At 38.8% G+C, this 15,590-nt stretch overlaps 2 protein-coding genes across 3 annotated transcripts; both read right to left on the minus strand.

The window, feature by feature from the left end:
- Positions 1–1,406: 1,406 nt before the first annotated feature.
- Positions 1,407–4,233, minus strand: LOC144645757 (uncharacterized). 2 transcript variants are annotated; one of them, XM_078505302.1, is made up of 2 exons: positions 4,112–4,233; positions 1,407–1,959 (listed from the first exon to the last, which is right to left on the minus strand). In XM_078505302.1, the coding sequence occupies exon 2, from the start codon at positions 1,954–1,956 to the stop codon at positions 1,558–1,560; it is 399 nt and encodes a 132-aa protein (XP_078361428.1). In that variant the 5' UTR covers positions 1,957–1,959; positions 4,112–4,233; the 3' UTR covers positions 1,407–1,557. The 2 variants fall into 2 exon arrangements, with proteins under 2 accessions (XP_078361428.1, XP_078361429.1); XM_078505303.1 differs by lacking the exon at positions 4,112–4,233 and adding an exon at positions 2,659–2,747.
- A 4,112-nt stretch (positions 4,234–8,345) lies between these two features.
- Positions 8,346–14,864, minus strand: LOC144645758 (uncharacterized). Its single transcript, XM_078505304.1, has 2 exons — positions 14,789–14,864; positions 8,346–8,810 (listed from the first exon to the last, which is right to left on the minus strand). Exon 2 carries the CDS (start codon positions 8,805–8,807, stop codon positions 8,502–8,504), a length of 306 nt encoding a protein of 101 aa, XP_078361430.1. The 5' UTR covers positions 8,808–8,810; positions 14,789–14,864; the 3' UTR covers positions 8,346–8,501.
- Between the last annotated feature and the right edge of the window lie 726 nt (positions 14,865–15,590).

The raw sequence follows: 15,590 nt of genomic DNA on the forward strand, positions 1-15,590 counted from the left end.
TCTGCGCGAACACTTCCATATTCGGCCTAGTATGCTCCAGTTCAGCTTTCTATAAGCCTCCCACGGAGACCTTCTTTTGGCTCGTCACGCGATCCAACGAGAGAAAAAATATTGCGTGACAAGCCAAGAGAACGTAATTCTTTTTTATTTCATTTATTTTAAATTTATTTTAATTTATTTTAATTCATTTTGAATTATTTATTATTTGAGTTTAAAAAAAAAATGGTGTTCCGGGGGTGTTCCGGGGTGTTCCGGGTGAGTTCCTGGTTTTACAGACACCCATTTCGCGTTGTTGTTCGACAGAAAACGGCTTTGAGATGCACCAAGATTCAAAACGCACGTGCAGATAATTCTGCTCATTAACGTTAAATGCTAATGAGAAAGAACAATAGAGATTCCTGATTTGTTTTCATACCAGCGTGCATACTACTTATGTCTCACATGATATGCAAGACGACAGCAAACAAAACTTTAAGCTATTTTTTGAGCTTTAGTTATTTTATTTAAGGAAATGCGCGTCTCTGAACAACAACCAACAAAGAATCAACTGAAAAAACGGCCAAACAGAGCAAAATAACTGCTTGAAATGTCACTGAAGCACATTTATTTAAATTATAAGGAGCGGTCTGCGAAATCGGTCTGCGGTCGTCTTCAAAAACACCAATTATCACGTCACAAGTTTTTATTTCCTACAATTTTCCGACAATTTTCCGAGCACTCTACGATTATGAAGGCCTAAAAAAAGCATTTTTCAACTTGCAATATCTCTGCAATGCAATGTCCGATTGCTTTGAAACTTTGGGATATGTTTATTTGGCTCTTACTAAACACATGGGCAACAGACTACACCGGCGTTACATGTTTTAAACCACAGGATTTTTTTCCGTGGGAAATTTTGATAATCTTGTTTGCGGCCACAAAAGAATACTTCTGATTGGTTAACTAATAAAATTGCTTGGTGCTGTCGAGCAGTAAAACAAAAGGGGACAAATTCTAAAAAAGGGGATATGACCAAGCAGATATTTTAGTTGTTGCCTAAAAGTTAAGTTCTATCATCATAGCTCTTCTCGTTCTTTCATCTTTTAGTTTCGTCTCGTTTTGTTTTCGTACGGAATAAGCTACATTTCTGTTTTAACACGGCGTGATTCGGGACGGCATCAGTTATTTTGTTCGTGAACATCAAACAACTTTGAAAATGCTTGCCCGCTTGCCTGCTCCCTCACTCGCTGGTTGCCTCGCGCAAATTTTAAATGAATGAAGGATCTCTCTTATCCCAAATTTACACTTGAAATTCAATTCCATTTGTAGATCTTTTCTTAGTAAAACATGGTAGACTTCTCTACAGGGACTATTATGTTAATATATTTATACTGTACTCACGATAACTTCAACAAGCTGCTCTTGCAATGTCATATATGACTTTAATTAATACAGTGATATTACATCTTTTTAAAATACTTAAAAAAAGCAACGTCAAAGACTTATATCCTTTGACGCCGGAGGATATATCTGATTTTCAATAGTAAGCAATCGTGATCATCATCGTCATCATCATCATCATCGTCGTCGCCGTCGTCCATCGTCGTCATCATCATCATCATCATCATCATCATCATCATCATCATCATTATCATCATCATCATTATCATCATCATCAGCGTCATCATTACCATAACCACCAAAAGCGTCGTCATCACCCTCGTCATCATCATCATCGTCAGCGTCATCATCGGCACCCTCATCATCATCATCATCGTCGTCGTCGTCGTCATCATCATCATCATTATTATTATCATCTTCGTAACCAGCACCATCGTTGTTGTCTTCAGGGCTATCGTCATCATTATAGCTATTTAACCTCTCTTCTAGTCCCGAATTATAGCCCCTGTCATTCATCTGGGATTCTCCAACGGACAGCATCAAAAGGAGAATCAGTATTTTCATCATTCCAACCATTTTCTGTTCAAAACAAAAAGAAATACTGTTAATTGACAAAAATGAGTACGTGGGCTTTTTCAAGTGAAATATGACCAGAAAAAGATTTTGGCCTTTACTGCACCGGGCTAACGCTAAATTGCGACAGGAATACAAAATAACGTTCAAATAGGGATAGTTAAGACTAATTTTTCTTGGGCAAGGGATACTTCTGGGCATGGAACTCTGGGAACTTCATGGGTTTGTTTCTCACAATCAAGGCAGCCAATAGTCAACTTGGCGCGAGAGATCAAAAATGAAGTTGTAATTGTTTTCCATTAGATCGCAAACCAAAAATTCAACAATGGCGATGCCACGCTATTAGTTTATTAATATACGATGTTAAAAAGTTGTTAAAAACCCCAAACTCCTTCCATTTATTGAATTAAATTGCACTCTATCAGTTTGTATCCGGTGCTTCTATATTTGGAATTGTGCGTTAGGAGTTTACTGGTTTACAAACACATATAAATCACCAATCGAGCCATCGCAGTGTAAACAGCAGTTTGCATGTCAAATAACAAAACTGTAAATTCTGAATCTGATGTGGAAAACACAACATTTTATTCAAAGATACGAGTTTCTAGGAACTCGAAGGAAAAAATCGCGAAAATAAAACAACAGTAAAAACCATTCCTTCTTGGAATTATATCTAGCCCAAGAAAATGACTATAAAATAGTTACCTAAATTAGCTTGGATCTCGGGCAATTTTCGGCTCTTTTAAAATGAGGTCTTGAAATCCCTTACTCGGTGGAGTTCAGTGGGAGTTGACCTTTTATTTTTAGCTTCGTATGTAAATTGCCCATTTTATAAATATGTGATGTTCTCTAGGGACTATTTTCGTTATCTATCTGAAAATTCTTCCTTTCTTTCCACATGTATATGTTTAAATTTGAAAGAAATTATTCTCAAGGGTATCATCATGTGGTCTGAAATGGGAAAACAAACAACCGAAGCTAAAGAGGTTTAATAACAGGTCTTGGTTTCGGCTCCTACTTTAGAATCTCTGCCGGTTTCCGATCGGAGTCCGGATTAATTTTCCAAAGTTCATTAAGTCGCTGGAAACTGAACTTTAAAAGGTGAATTTAAAAGGTTTTCCCTCATATTATAAAAGATTGGATCTATTTCGATATAGAATACTGAATTCAAACGTTCTTTCCTTATCTTATACCCAATCTGAGCCGATCTCTTGCAACACAGGATACAAATTTAAAAGCTCTTTCCTTATCTTATATAACCAACCTGCGCCGATTTATCGCAACAGAGATCGAGGACACTTAATTCAAACTTTCTTTCCTTATCTTATACCCAATCTGAGGCGATCTAATGCAACATAGGACAGGTTTATACATCTTACACCTGAACTTAGCGGCTGCCCTGATTCGATATAGCGAAGAACATATCAACCGAGGATATACGTCCTCCCCTATTCAACGTTTCCATTTTTCGATTACAAAAATCTTTACAGAACACTGAACTTCAAACAGATATACGTAGTTAATAAAATAAGTTTGCAAGTAGAGTGCAGATCGAAACGTTTGATCAGAGAGCAATTCTTACGGTATATCCCTCATTAGAGTCTTAAACTGATTCCTTTTTGTGTCAGCGCATTTCCAAACAGCTTTTTAATTTGTGTCCCACTTTTAAACCTCCCTGGATATAAGCTCCCTCAGTTGTAAGCCCAGCAAAAACCCTTTATGAAGTAGTATAAGCCTAGGGCTTATAACTCTCTCGAACTCTAAAATTGTTTTAACCGTAAAATCTCGGTCTCGAATTCTAAAACAAGGGTCTCGACATCTTACAAAGTCTCAGATCGACCATTCTATACCCCTAAGAGGTCATCAAGAGATTGCTAGAGATTTAACACTGACAGAATCTAGGAACAGAAAAAATAATTCTAAGAATAAAACGTTTTCGCTAATCTTGTACATACTCGTTACTCTCGATATTTGTTTAAATTAAACTTTTTTGTGTGGGCGGCCTGCCTATTGTGTTTTGCAAAACGAAAGGAAGGCTTTCAGAAAGGAACTCAGTATTCTCTCGTACTCGCTTGGCGTTGGTGCGCGGAATCGCTGAAAATTGTATCACATATTTGTTAATGTTGCACAATCAAGTTATAAAATTAACATGACTTACTGCACAGGAGTTTTGAAGTAATTCTCTTTGAAATCACTCTTCCGCGATGAGCTACACCTTCGTTAAAAGTTTTGTCTCTGTGGAGAACTGAATGCAACCTCAGTCGTTTAAAATCAATCCTGATTATGTAACGATAGAATATGAATTATGCAATAATTACCCAGACCAAAGCGGCGCATGCCTAGTTGAATTTATTAAGGATGCAGGGGGCTTCGTAGAATTTATTAAATGGAAAAAATTTCGTCGAGGTAAAAATATTAGAAATTTAAACTCGTGATATAAAATTTTAACAAACAGAATACTAGTCACAGAGAGGATGAAGGTTAACAATCATTTTGCATTTCTTAACCAAAGTTTAAGACTAAAAATCGACTAGCATAAAAATTACACTGAAACTTCGTGGTTTTAAACAAAAGATGACAAATTCTACTAAGAGGGGATGGCCGAGCAGGTTTTTTTATTGTTACCTAGGAAATATAAGTTTAATTTTATTATTTTTGGACGAATGCTGAGTTGTAAAAAGATAAAACGTGGCCCTTTTAAACCACGTAGCAGATACGTCAAACAGTTTATGTCAAATTACCGTGTCTTTAATTTTCGAGAAAACACTTTCTCCAATAGATGCACAGTTGTATCGAAATTGTGCTCATTGTTTTCTTATTAGTGGCAAGGTAACACTAAGCATTATTAGTATATATTAAAACAGTGGATAGCGCTTTTGGCGCGCGCTGATTGGTTGCTTAAACATGGAATATCCCTTGCTATTCACCTCCGAGCAACGCGCGCGAGAAATTTGTAAACTTTGAAGGGGAGAAACTAGCTAGTAGAAAATCATTCTTTTGGGCTACTTTATCTCACTGTTTTAGTATATTCTAAAACAACTATTCACCTCAGTGTCGGTGGCTAGTGGTGAATATTTACCTCGACGTTTAACGGCTCGGTAAATATACACCACTAGCCCCCTCCACTTCAGTAAATAGTTGTTAACTACCATGCAAATAGAAACAAATGATCATGATTTTAGGTAACTTCTATTCGAAAAAAAATAATAAAAAATAAAATTTACTGTTATTCAGAAAAATATTTTTTCGGACAATGAAATGGTTAGATACGTAAAATAACCACACTTCAAATAGTAAAGAAACAGCATATGATGATGAAGGGCTATGCCCGAAACGTTTGTGTTAATTACACAAAATGACACTGTTGACAACATTTTTTTAGTTTTTTTTGTTTATAGTAAGAAAAAGAATATCTCCATTTACATAAGTAAATAAAGGTACCTTGTAATTCATCTTTGGCATTCCGTGTTTTAAGTTGGGGATCTGATAATGCAACGATTATCTGATCGAAAATGCACTAATGCCTAAAAGAATTGTAAAAATTGTAAAACCTTATTGTAAAAATGCCCAGACTTCGAATTCGTGGCGCCAGTAAAGCATTCATCAACGACAGGCTAAGTAATATTTACTTATGCACCAGTCATTTGAAATCCCCGACCCCCCCCCCCCCTCGGGCATGAGCGGGGCAAAAGCGGGGCTTTCACTTCAGATTCACTCCATTTTGGTCCCCCACTATGCGGGGGATGCGCCAGAAATCACGACCTTCGCATCCCGGACCGGGGGAATAAGCGGGGCACTCACTCCATCGTCAGCGGTTTGCATTTTCGCGCCGCATGGTAATTTCGCATACATTATTTATGTCCACTCGCTCAAGATGAATAAATTACTAATACTGAGTGAAATACAACTAATAACTGTCCGCAAGATTTGAGAAATTCCTTTTACGTTAAATGTTAGTTTGACAATAATAGCGCATTAAAGACGCTGGAGACATTCATTTATGATAGTTTAAGTTGAGTTACCGGTAATAGGAAGTTTCTAGTTTTAGAGATCCATTAACAGAGAGAAAGCTGTTCAAACAACACAGAGCATATTGTTAATATCATCCTGCATTTCCATATAAAGTTGAGTTGGAAATTTCAAATAGTCGTCTTCTTCCTTGTCCATCCGGGAGCCTTTGCAAATGTATTCCTAGCAGCTCTGAAATCAATGTGTTCATTTCACGGCTACCAACGTTTTTATCATCCCTTACTGTCATCCCTTGTTGTGCTTGGCTATAACAAGTTTTCTACATGAATTGCCATGTGTGTGGATCATATAAAGGGGCGGGGGAGTTCACCATTCACTTTTCTCCCGGGGGCCGGGGACTTCACTTGCTTTCACTTGCCAAAAAAGTGAATGCCCCGCTCATGCCCGAGGGGGGGGAGGCGGGGGTTTCAAATGACTGGTGCATTAACAAAACAATTCGTCGAGCTCAAAAACTAGAAATTTTTACTCCTAATATTAATTTCAACAAACCTTAGACTGGTATTGATCAACAATCATTTTTGCATTTATAATAACTCAACTTCAAGACTAAAATCGAGCGTGAAAATTACATTAGAAGTTTGTAGTTTTAAACAAAAGACAACAAAGTGTACGAAGTGGCCATGACTTAGCAAGTATGTCAGTCGTTACCTAGGAAATTAAACTTAAACTTTGAAATTTGTTTAAAGAAACTTTTGAGTTCTAATAAAGAAAAGAAAAGACGCCTTTAAAATCCACTTAGTAAATGGGGGGAAACAGGCATAAAGTGACGTTTTTCTAATAGACGCACGGTTGTATCGAAATGATGCTCACATAACGACTATTGTTTACCCACAGCTGGGGATAATAGAATACAGTTGAATCCCGATAACTCGAACCTCCCGCTAACTTGAACCTTTTTCAATCCCCTTCAGGTCCTTTTCTTTCTAATTTTACCCTCAATAACTCGAACTCCCGATATCTCGAACCTTTTTCGATTTCCCTTGAAGGTTCGAGTTATCGGGATTCAACTGTATTTCCATTTACAAAGATGTGATTGAAGTGAATACTTTATTTACATGCACTCGTATTGTAGAGTAGCTTATAGTATAGCTAATATCTCCGAGCATTTTAACAGTACAACGGTACAACGAGGACCCTCAACGTGCAGGTAACGGGTACCACAACACCGGGTACTTCAGCGGTCTTGAAAAGCAACTATCATCCTGAGATCTCTACCTAAGTTCTAAGTGTTGATGTTATGTCAGGAAAATCTCGGAAGCATCCATTGTAACATCTTCCGACGGGAATTGATGCTAGTCTGTTCTATGTATTTCTTGTTCATTTGTCTAACTAGAAAATACAAGGAAGTTGCAAACTAAGGCATCTTGGACAACACATTAACTCATCAGTGTATGCAGTCAGTGATGGAAATATTTTTCAGGGGCTGTCCGAAAAACTCTAAAATTCTAAAGTAGAGGAGGGTATATTTTGCGAGCCAAGTTTGGAAAATCCAGTGGTGAGGGGAGGTCATAGAGACAATCCCTTCCCCGGGAGAGATATTTTCAGTTGCACACATTATTTCCTTCCAGGATCGCTAGCTTCCCGACTGCTGGTCAGGAGGAACGACGACTCTGTGTACGTGATTGAGGACGGCAGGGAGATAAGTTTAGAGTTCTTGGGCGCATGCTTGGTTATGTAAATTTACTCTCGGTACCATCACAGCTCTTCTCGTTCTTTCATCTTAAGTTTCGTCTCGTTTTGCTTTCGTACGGAATAAGCTACATTTTTGTTTTAACACGGCGTGATTCGGGACGGCATCAGTTATTTTGTTCGTGAACATCAAAAAAACCTCGAAAACGATTGCCCCTATGCCTGCTCCCTCACTCGCTGGTTGTCTCGCGCGAATTTTGAATGAATGAAGGATCTCTCTTATCCCACATTTACACTTGAAATTTAATTTCATTAACAGATCTTTTCAGCAAACATGATACGCTTCTCTACGGATACTATTATGTTAATATATTTATACTGTACTCATGATAACTTTAACAAGCTGCTCTTGCAATGACAATGTGGGAGGCGCGGTGGCCTAATGGTTAGCGCGCTCGACTCCGAGTCGAACGGCTCGGGTTCGAGTCCTGGCCGGGGCGCTGCGTTGTGTTCTTGGGCGAGATACTTTACTCTCACAGTGCCTCTCTCCACCCAGGTGTATAAATGGGTACCGGCGAATTTACTGCTGGGAGGTAATCCCTGCGATGGACTGGCATCCCATCCGGGGGGAGTTGCAATACTCTCAGTCGCTTAATGCTACGGAGACCGGGATAAGCTCCGGCTGTATGGGCCACTTGGCTCGGACACAGACTTAACCTTTTACCTTGCAATGACATATGTCATATATGACTTTAATTAATACAGTGATATTACATCTTTTTAAAATACTAAAAAAGGCAACGTCAAGGACACATATTCTTTGACGTGGGGGGATATATCTGATTTTCAATAGTAATCAATCATTGTCATCATCATTATCATCATCATCATCATCGTCGTCGTCGTCGTCGTCGTCGTCCATCGTCATCATCATCATCATCATAACTGTCTTCATCGGCATCATCGGCACCCTCGTCATCATCGTCGTCGTCGTCGTCGTCGTCGCCGCCGCCGTCGTCATCATCATCATTATCATCATCAAAACCAACACCATCGTCGTTGTTTTCAGGGCTATCGTCATCATTATAGCTATTGAACTTTTTTTCTAGTCCCTTACTCCACCAATGGTCATGAAGATGGGATTCTCCAACGGACAGCATCAACATGAGAACCAGTATCTTCGTCATTCCAACCATTTTCTGTTCAACAAAAAAGAAATACTGTTGATTGACGAGAAAATAAGTGAGTGGGCTTTATCAAGTGAATATGACCGGGCAACAATTTTAGATTTCATTGAGTCGGGCAAATGCTGAATTGCGACAGAAATACAAATAACGTTCAAATCGGTATAGTGAAGATTTATTTATCTTAGGCAAGGGATTCTTTTGAGCATGGAACTCCGTGGACTTTATCGATTTGTTTCTCACAATCAAGGCAGCCAATAGTCAACTTGGCGTGAGAGATCAAAAATGAAGAGAATTTAGTTTCCATAAGCCTGAATTTCAGACATCCCTCTGTGCTCGCCTACTTGCCAGAAGGGTCGTCTGAACACATCTGGGCCTAATGCCGTCCAGTGACGTCACTACACTTTGGTTTTAATTCATGCGGAAAAGTTTCTGTCGAGGCCATGAAAGTGAAAGAAAAATCGCTTCAATAAAGGATTACAGGGTATAAAATTGTTTTAAAAGTAAATTATTGAAAACTTGAGACAAATGAATGAGATTTTAATCGACTGCAGGTTATATACTTTTTGCGGAACCGATTTAATCTGAACTGATTTGCTTTCAGTCTAGCGATCAAAATATAACATGTTACGCAGCGGACAAATACAACACACTCGTGTAAATGAATCAATTTAGACGGTTACAGAGGCATCAAGAAACGGAATTCAATACAAAAATATCCTACTTGACCGTGGGCACTGAGTTCAGAAATCACTGGCTCATCGAGGCTGCAGGACATAAGTGTCGAGCGGCTTTGTTGACAAAACAAGAATACGTATAAATTTGGCAAAACTCTGCATGTCGAAGCGACGAATGCCGCCAACTTAAAACCTACCGATTTCCATTACTATTCTTCATCCGTAGGTAAACTAATAAAGTAATAAACTCAAGGTAAATGACTAATAAATTCATTTCTGGGAGGGTGAACTCTTTCGAACTCTTTCCAAACGTTTTCAAATTACAATCCTGGCGCGGTAAAATTCAGTCATAATTTCACATAATTATGCAAATAATTTTTAAATCAACCAATCAAAATCACTACCCGGTTTTCAGGTAGTGACGTCACCGGACGGCATTAGGCCCAGATGTGTTCAGACGTCCCTTCTGGCAAGTAGGCGAGCACAGAGGGATGTCTGAAATTCAGGCTAAGTTTCCATTAGATCGCTGACCAAAAATTCAACAATGGCAATGCCACGCATAGGCGTACGAGGCGGAGAGAAGATGGGGGGGGGGGGGGGGCAACCTCGTTCCCAAGGCTTTCCCCGCCCGTTCCAAATTACCAAGGGAAAAGCCCTGGGAACGAGGTTGGGGGGTTGAGGAAGGCTGCAGCCTCCCCCCCCCCCCCCCAGCACCAATTTTTTTTTAAGGAAGAATAGAAAAAAAAGGAGTCGACAAATCTCAACATTACGTTCAAAACTAACGACATCAAAAGAAAAAGTAATGACAATATACCGAACTTTGTGGTTTCAATGTCTAAATTTCATATTTATCGGCTTTCGTTTCCTCTCGCAAATTACGTTAATTATGTTTGATTTTTCTTGCAAGTTCTCAGCGGTGGATCCAGTGTAAGACCTTGAAGAAAAGCTGTGACAAATGTGATAAAGCCAATGCTTTTGAATCAAACTGTTGCTAGCTCAAAACTTTCAACGAAATGTTTTAACCCATTTACCCCTGAATGTTTCATATGCTTTTGTATAACTTTCAAGTGGGGTAAAAACAATGTCAATTGGCTCCATCCAAAATACTTTAATTTTTGCTGTAGTAGAGTGGATAAATAAAGTATTTCCGAAGAAAAAGGATACATTGCATTCATTTGGCATCTTTTGGCAACACCACGAAATTAATATTAAAGCTTATTATATGACTAGCTCCGTGAGCGGTCAAGATGAAACGAATCCCGTGCTCTGATTGGCTACCCGAGCGGTCAAGATGGAGCCATCTTGACCGCTCGGGATCGCCCGCTGTGTTCCCGCAAGCGAAAAAACTTTTCAGTTCCGTCGACGCTCCTACAAAAAGCTTTTCCGTCGTAAACTTGAGCTATGAAACCATTTACCGAAACAAAACAAATATTTTCTGCCTGTTTCTAGCGAAAGAGAGTCCAATTACAAAGAAATAGGTCTTTAAGCGAACGAGAACAAACTAATTAAACAGCAAATGTTAACGAGTTTCGTGAATTTTATTTGCCACAACAACCAGCTATTAGCTTAAATACAAAAATTAAAACGCAAAGCGACTTGAAGACATAATATCGGTTTTGTCTGGCGGAAAAGGGAGAGAAGTCAGTGACATACCTGAAGAATAAACAATTCGGCAAACTTGTCGTTTGTGTAAATCTTGATTGAAATCTTGATGGAGAAAGCGGTCGGCACGGCGAACCATTCAAGCACTGTAAGCTTTTAAAACATCTTCTCACCGAAGCCTCTAACGCTCACGTCGAATAAGGTCGTGTCGAACATTTAAATCAATGATGTAGGAAAGTTCAAGCTCTTCCCGTGAATTTATAAGTCCCAAACGCTTTCAACAATCACAATTTCAATATTCAGCTCGTGTCACCGTGTCGGCAGGTTTGCACCACTAAAGCGCCAGAAGCGAGCAAATACTCTGCAAAACGTCCAATAATTAACAATTATCCTGCGAAATCGCGCGGAATATCGCCTGATACTTAGCCGACGAGGCCGTAGGCCGAGTTGGCTAAAATCAGACGATATTCCGCAAGATTGAGCAGGATAATTGTTTTATTATTCAACAAATTGTCGACGAACCACATTTTGGACATAGAAAAACTGTAATTATGCAGCGCTTTACAAGATTTCGGACGAATCTTCGCAACCTACGAATATCGCAGGATATCTGTTATGTACGGATGACAGATATCCTTAACATTTTGACCATATATGGGCAGCGCGCGCATCTGTTGAATAATAATCAAAATTGCTGGCGGTTAGATAGAATGGACTTTCTTGTTTTAAGGCTTCAAACTCAACGTCGATTTGCAATTTTAGTATCCTTTTGAGGGTTAAAAAGAGGTGAATTTCGCTGTTGTCACGTCGTTTTACTTCGTCTCGATTCATTCAAGAATTTGACAGTCAGTCATTAAACTTTTAAACCAATGAAATGATTTTAGCGCATGCAACTGGCTTCCTTTTCAGTACTCGAAAAAAGTCATATAATAAATCCTTTATTGACCAAGCTTGCTCGGTCAAGATGGCAGGATATTGGCCTCGTTCTTTTTTTGCGTGTTTATGGACCTCGACTTCGTCTCGGTCCATAAACACGCAAAAAAAGAACTTGGCCAATATCCTGCCATCTTGACCTCACGCTTGGCCAATAACCCATATTTATTAAAAAACTGCCATATCCTTCAAGCAAGCAAGCAAGGTTGTACACAACTATTTAAATCGACGTTAGTTTTGTCCATCAGTTTTTTATGCCTCTTTATTTGGCTTCCAACGCATGTCATTTTTTGGGGGCAATACTAGCCTGTTCCAGGCTCTCGGTTTGTGGGGAATGGCGAAAAAGCGGGCGAGCGCGGAAAAGACAAACGGGGAAGAAGGCGACTTTCCCCGCTCGCTTGCCCGCGTTTTCGCTCTTCCCCACAAACCGAGAGCCTAGAACAGGCTAGGGCAATAAGGTCTCCGAAGCCCTGAGATCCTGCATTATTCACGCCAAAGCGTAAGTTTTTTTTTAACCTGACGGCTTTTTGCAGTCAATTTTTTCACTCAGTGGCTTTGCAATTCATCCTAAAAATTACATTCAAGTTCAAATCAATATTGTAAATTACCATTTTCCTTTTTGAAGTATTGAGAAGCTGCTGCATTAAGTCGTGCGTGATCAAAAACACATTGGTAGTGCCATGTCACAATGTCGGCTTCTTGGTCACCGAAGGAAAGATAAATTAAAAATTGATCGGTGTTTCTTCATTTCATTTTAAACATTTAAATGGAATTTTCCGTGTTCAGAATGGAAAACAAGACCCTGGAAGTTTGTAAATACGTGCCATTTCTTCTTGTACATTTTGTTACTGAGGAAGATTAGGTGACGAGCTAAAAATACTACTTAATGAATGGACGACTTGTAACAATAGAAAATCGCATTGGCCAATTTCTCTGACAATGAAGATTCGCAGCAGCTTTTAAGCATGAATGGCAGAGATCTTTGAAAAATGCGTACTTTACTTTGCAAAAAGCTAGATGACGAGCAACGTGTGAAAACAACACTTCGGATCGGAAGTGCTGACGCATTCCTATCGAGTGACGTTTTTATCACCCACAGCGAAAAGAACTCCATTAAGAAATATATATATTCCCTTGAGAAATTAAAACAGACCCTTGATAGTTAACGAGAATTTGGTAATATAGTGCCTTCCTTGTCCACTACTCTTGTATTTTACTTTACAAGCAAAGTAGTCGAAACAATGACTATAGAATGGTGCTCTAAATCAGCTTGGATCTCGGGCAATTTTTGGCAACCTCGTTCCCAGGGCTTTTCCCTTGGTAATTTGGAAAAGCCCTGGGAACGAGGTTGAATTTTTGGGTTACGTCTCGAAACCTCAGCTTAATAAAATGAGGTCTTGAAATCCCTTACTCGGGGGAGTCAGCCTGTTATTTTTAGCTTCGTATGTAAATTGCCCGTATTAGATCGTGTGATGTTATCAAGTGGATTTCTCCTATCTATCTGAAAATTATTAATTTCTTTATTTCCACGTGTATATGTTTGAATTTGAAAGAAATATTTCTGAAGGGTAACATCATATGGTCTGAAATGGGATAACAAACAAATGAAGCTAAAGAGGTTTAATAACGCGTCTTGGATTCGGCTCCATGCAATTTGAGAATCTGTTTCGGAGTCTTAATTTGTTAGCGTCAGTTTATTTAGTCGCTGGAAACTGAACTTGACTGAATTTACAAGGTTTTTCCTCATATTATACAAAATGAAAGCCGATATATCGCGATATAGAATACTGCCGTTAATTCAAACGCTCTTTTCTTGTGTTATATCTTCTTATATTCTATCTAAGCCGATCTATTGCAACACAGGATACTAATTTTAAAGCTTTTTTCTTATCTTTTATACTCAATCTGCGCCGACTTATCGTACAGAGCTCAAGGACACTTAATTTATAGCCTCTTGCCTTATCTTATACCCAATCTGAGCCGATCTATTGCAAGACAGGACAAGTTTAAAAGCTTTTCCTCTAACGTCTTATACCCGAACTGAGCCGTCGTATTGCGATATAGCGAAGGACATATCAACCGAGGATACCACGATTTTATAATAACTTTACAACGTCATTACAGAACACTGCGTTTCAAATAGAACTAGGCCATGAATAAGTTTGCAAGCAGAGTACAGATCGAAACGTTTAATTTGATCAGAGAACAATTCTTACGATATATCCCTCATTAGAGTATTAAAGTCCTTTTTTGACAGTTTACTTCCAAACAGTTTTTTGTTTGTCCCGCCATAAGACTCCTTGGATATAAGCTCCCTCATTTGTAAGCCCACCAAAACCTCTTTATAAAGTAGTATAAGCCTAGGGATTATAAGTTTCTCGGACTTGAAAATTGTTTTAACAGCGAAATCTCGGACTCGTATTCTAAAACAAGGGTCTCGATGTCTTACAAAGTCTCAGATCGACCATTCTATACCACTAAGATCAAGAGATTGCTAGAGATTTCTGACTGACTGAATCTATGGAATAGAAAAATTAATTCTAAAACATTAAAACGTTTTTGCTTATCTTGTAGACATTCAGTTTTACTGAAGATAGTTTGTGTGAAAAACGGTATCTTTTGCGTCTACCTATTGTGTTTTTCAAAACGAAAAGGAGGGCTTTCAGAAAGGAACTCAGTATTCTCTCGAACTCGCTTGGAGTTGGTGCGCGGAATCGCGGGAAATTATATCACATATTTGTTAATGTTGTACAATCAAGTTATAAAATTAACACGACTTACTGCACAGGAGTCTCTAAGTAATTCTCTTTGAAATTACTTTTCTGCGATGAGCAACACTTTTCAAGTTAAAGGCTTGGCCTCTGTGGAGAACTGAATGCGATCTCAGTCCTTTAAAATTAACTTCGTGGCGCCAATAGAGCACGAAAAAGGCACACGCTTAATTGTTTTTAACAAGGGTGAGCCAGACTCGTACCCAGTCGCTTCTCTCGCTTTTTGAGTGGCGTGCAATGCAGCAAGGGAATGGCGAAGTTACTTTTTCTCTCTCCTTCCCATCAACCTCTTCGAGCGCAGCAAAAAAACGAGTAACGACTGGGTACGAGTCTGATGGTGGGCTTCGTAAAATTTATTTAATGTAATAAAGTTCGTCAAGCCCGTGATATAAATTTTAGCAAACAAAAGACTACTAACCAAGAGGACGAAGATCAATAATCCCTAAGACTTATGTCGAGCAGTAAAACAAAAGGTGACAAATTCTACAAAGGGGATATGACCAAGCAGTTTTTTTAGTTGTTACCTAAGAGATAAAAAATTAATTTCAGTGTTTCGGACGACCGCTGAGTTCTAAAAAGATAAAACGTGGCCCTTTTTAAAACCACTTAGCAGATAAGTAAACCGGTTATATTAATGTCACGTTTAAGCCGAAGTTTCGAGAAACACTTTCTCTTTTATGCGCCATGATATTAAAAATCTTCCGACGCGAATTGATGCTAATCTATTGTATGTGTTTTCTTGCTCATTTGTATGACTAGAAAATACAGGAAAGTTGGACAACATATACTGTATAGCCTATTTTTTGCTTTAA

This window comes from Oculina patagonica, chromosome 3, assembly GCF_052425735.1.
Source record: "Oculina patagonica isolate OP01 chromosome 3, crgOcupat, whole genome shotgun sequence".
NCBI classification, from domain to species: domain Eukaryota; kingdom Metazoa; phylum Cnidaria; class Anthozoa; order Scleractinia; family Oculinidae; genus Oculina; species Oculina patagonica.

What these genes read in the sequence shown, in the direction of transcription:
- LOC144645758 (XM_078505304.1), bottom strand. Translation starts at nt 8,807, where the DNA reads ATGGTTGGAATGACGAAGATACTGGTTCTCATGTTGATGCTGTCCGTT.
- LOC144645757 (XM_078505302.1), bottom strand. Translation starts at nt 1,956, where the DNA reads ATGGTTGGAATGATGAAAATACTGATTCTCCTTTTGATGCTGTCCGTT.